Below are 2,584 nucleotides of genomic sequence, written 5' to 3'. Positions count from 1 at the left end.
GGGGCAAAAACACCCGGTGGGCCAGGTAAATGTCCTTGGCGGACCGCATGTGGCCCTTGGGCTGTAGTTTGAGGATCCCTGGTTTAAGGCTTTATCCTTCTTGAGAAAATTACTTAATTATTCATCCCCCTTTCACGTATTAAGCTAATTAAGTGCTTATATAATTTAATCAGTAGTATTAAGTTTCTGCTATGGGCTACTGGTGGCATCGTCAGGTAAACCTTGGATTGTTAACCACAAGGTCAGCAGTTTGAACCTACCAGCATTCCTAGGGAGGAAGATGAGGCTATTTGCTCCTATAAAGATTTACAAAGTCTTAGAAACCCTGTATAGGGTCACTCTAAATCCTAATTGATGACAATGGGTGTTTGGTTTGGTTTTACTATATCCTACTGTGAACTTGCTTTTAGTCATATTAAATATGGAATGTCTTTAAAATGATAGAAAATGAAGGAAGTATTTAGATATTGTAAATAGTTAAGGTTATATGACCACCTAGTTAGGTCATGATTCTTAGTGAAATGTAATCATCTTCCATTTTGTGATCCAATGTGAGCAGCCAATCAATTGGAAGAGGTGTTTTGTTGGGGGTGTGGCCTATCAAATATATGGATATTCTGGCAAGTGTTGCACTCTCATTCAGCATTCATCTTGAAGAATTCTTGGAGAAGCCTCTAGCCAATTACTTGACCTGCCGATTTTGGGTTTATCAGCTCCTGCAACCACATGGATCAACAGAAGCATATACAGCCTATTGCTTGACCCACAGATTTTGGACTTGCTAACTTCCACAATGCTCTGAACCATTGTCCTCTAAGTAAATCTCAATATATCTATACCAGCAGTCCCCGGGTGTCACAGGCTGTGTTCTCTAGAGAAACAAAACTAGTGAAGCGTGTATAGATATGTATATAGAAAGGTGTTTGTTTTTTAATTGTGCACACAGTTGTAGAAGCAGGCAGATTCTAAGTTTGTTGGTCATTTGTTAGACATAGCAGATTTGTGGCTACAGAGGCAATTGAATTCAAGGTTTTCTGGTAAGTTAGCAGACTTAATGACTTCTAGGATTGCAAAAGCAGGCTGACTCAAGTCCAAAGAGTCTTAGAGGTTGATGAGTCAGATAGGGGATCCAGAATCAGCTAAAAGCAAGCAAGCTTTGACACAGTGTCGACTTATACTGGAAGTAGCCCACATCCCTGAGCAAACTTCCTTTTGATTGATAGGCTGCTAATAGCAGATCTCATTATAGAGGTGATTCCATTTTGTTAGATCTCATCATAAGGGGCTACTGTTTACTGTCAAACCACTGAGACTCGACCAGCCAACTTGACACAGAACTTTTAACTATTACACAGGGTTACAAACAAAACCTGTTGGGTTTTTTCCCCATTATATTATTTATTTTAAATTGTTTCATTGACATACAGTTCACACATAAAAATCTGTGTTTTTAAGAATTTGTAGGCCAATCAGAACAGGTACAAATGATTCTTATTTAACCTTTAGTGCAAAAAGACTTGATGCATTTAAAGTGATTTAAAAGCTGGATATGTGCAGCAAGTGACAGATTGTGATGAAGAAAGAATTTGATAAAGAATTTGTTACCCAAAAGGGTTCAACTGCTTCAAAGTAATCTAAGCAGGGCTTAAAAGATGGCAGTGACCTGTTCCAAGATGGTGATACTCTCTCTGCTCAAAGGTGGAGGCCAACCATGTTGGTTTGAATGTGTGTGGCTCTCCACAGCCCTGTCAGTAACTCAGTCTTATAGCTCAGGCTCCTGAAAGGGCTCCCTAATGCCTCTTCTGACTCTTCCGTTCCAGAGGTTAAACCTGTAATTTTTCCCATTTCAGTTACTGTGACAAATCACCTGAATTGTTTAAAATTCTGACCTATTCCTGTTTTATTTCGTTGACCATGACAGATCTAGTTTAAGGCCTACATTAAGGAATTGTAGGAATTGTCCATAAGTCAGACCTTCATATCCTCTCTGGGGACTGCCTATATATATCTGCTGTACTCTTTGTGCTTCTCTAGAGAATACAGCTTAAAAAAGGCATTTAAGTCCAGAAACAAGTCTGTGCTATAGGGAAACATTCGTGAGTCACCTTATACTCAGTATGTCTAAAAGCAAGCTCATCTAGTTCAGTGTTCCTCAGCCCAGAGAATTCTACCACTGCCATTCTATGGCACTAGCCACAAACCAGATTCTATCACAACCTCTCTCGCCCTCCATATCAACTCATGACCAAACATTACTGATTTCCTCTAAATGTTTCTGGACCGTTTCTCTCCTGCTTTACCGCTACCAGCGGAAGCTATCATAATCTTGCTGCTTACTATGCAAAACAGCAGAGGAAAGGTGACATAGGAAGTTGTTGTAGCGGCTGTTTTCTGTCTTGTGAAACAGAATACTAACCTGCAGCAGGAGAAGGAAAAGATTGAAATCCAGGGAGGCAGATATAAAATGGAGAAAGGTTTGATCATTCCTCTTCATCATTTTACCCAGAGCCAGGAGCCCACTTGCCCTTGTGGCTAATTAGAGAGCCCTCAGTATCCTTAATGAAAAGGGGAAATTCATCATTTT

The 2,584-nt window shown here is 39.9% G+C and overlaps 1 protein-coding gene across 1 annotated transcript in view; it reads left to right on the top strand.

Moving 5' to 3' along the window:
• The window catches only part of RAD50 (RAD50 double strand break repair protein), a 77,888-nt gene that overhangs the window by 14,123 nt on the left and 61,181 nt on the right, over positions 1 to 2,584 (top strand). The window contains exon 3 of the mRNA XM_013004547.2: positions 1,821 to 1,831. Coding sequence (XP_012860001.1) covers positions 1,821 to 1,831 — 11 coding nt within the window. The remainder of the gene's footprint in view (positions 1 to 1,820; positions 1,832 to 2,584) is intronic.

This window comes from Echinops telfairi, unplaced genomic scaffold (genome assembly GCF_000313985.2).
Source record: "Echinops telfairi isolate 266 unplaced genomic scaffold, ASM31398v2 ScPeMD7_7469;HRSCAF=8507_1, whole genome shotgun sequence".
In the NCBI taxonomy this organism is placed as follows: domain Eukaryota; kingdom Metazoa; phylum Chordata; class Mammalia; order Afrosoricida; family Tenrecidae; genus Echinops; species Echinops telfairi.
Note: the sequence above shows the minus strand (reverse complement) of the source record. Positions and strands in the feature narration are given on the sequence as shown.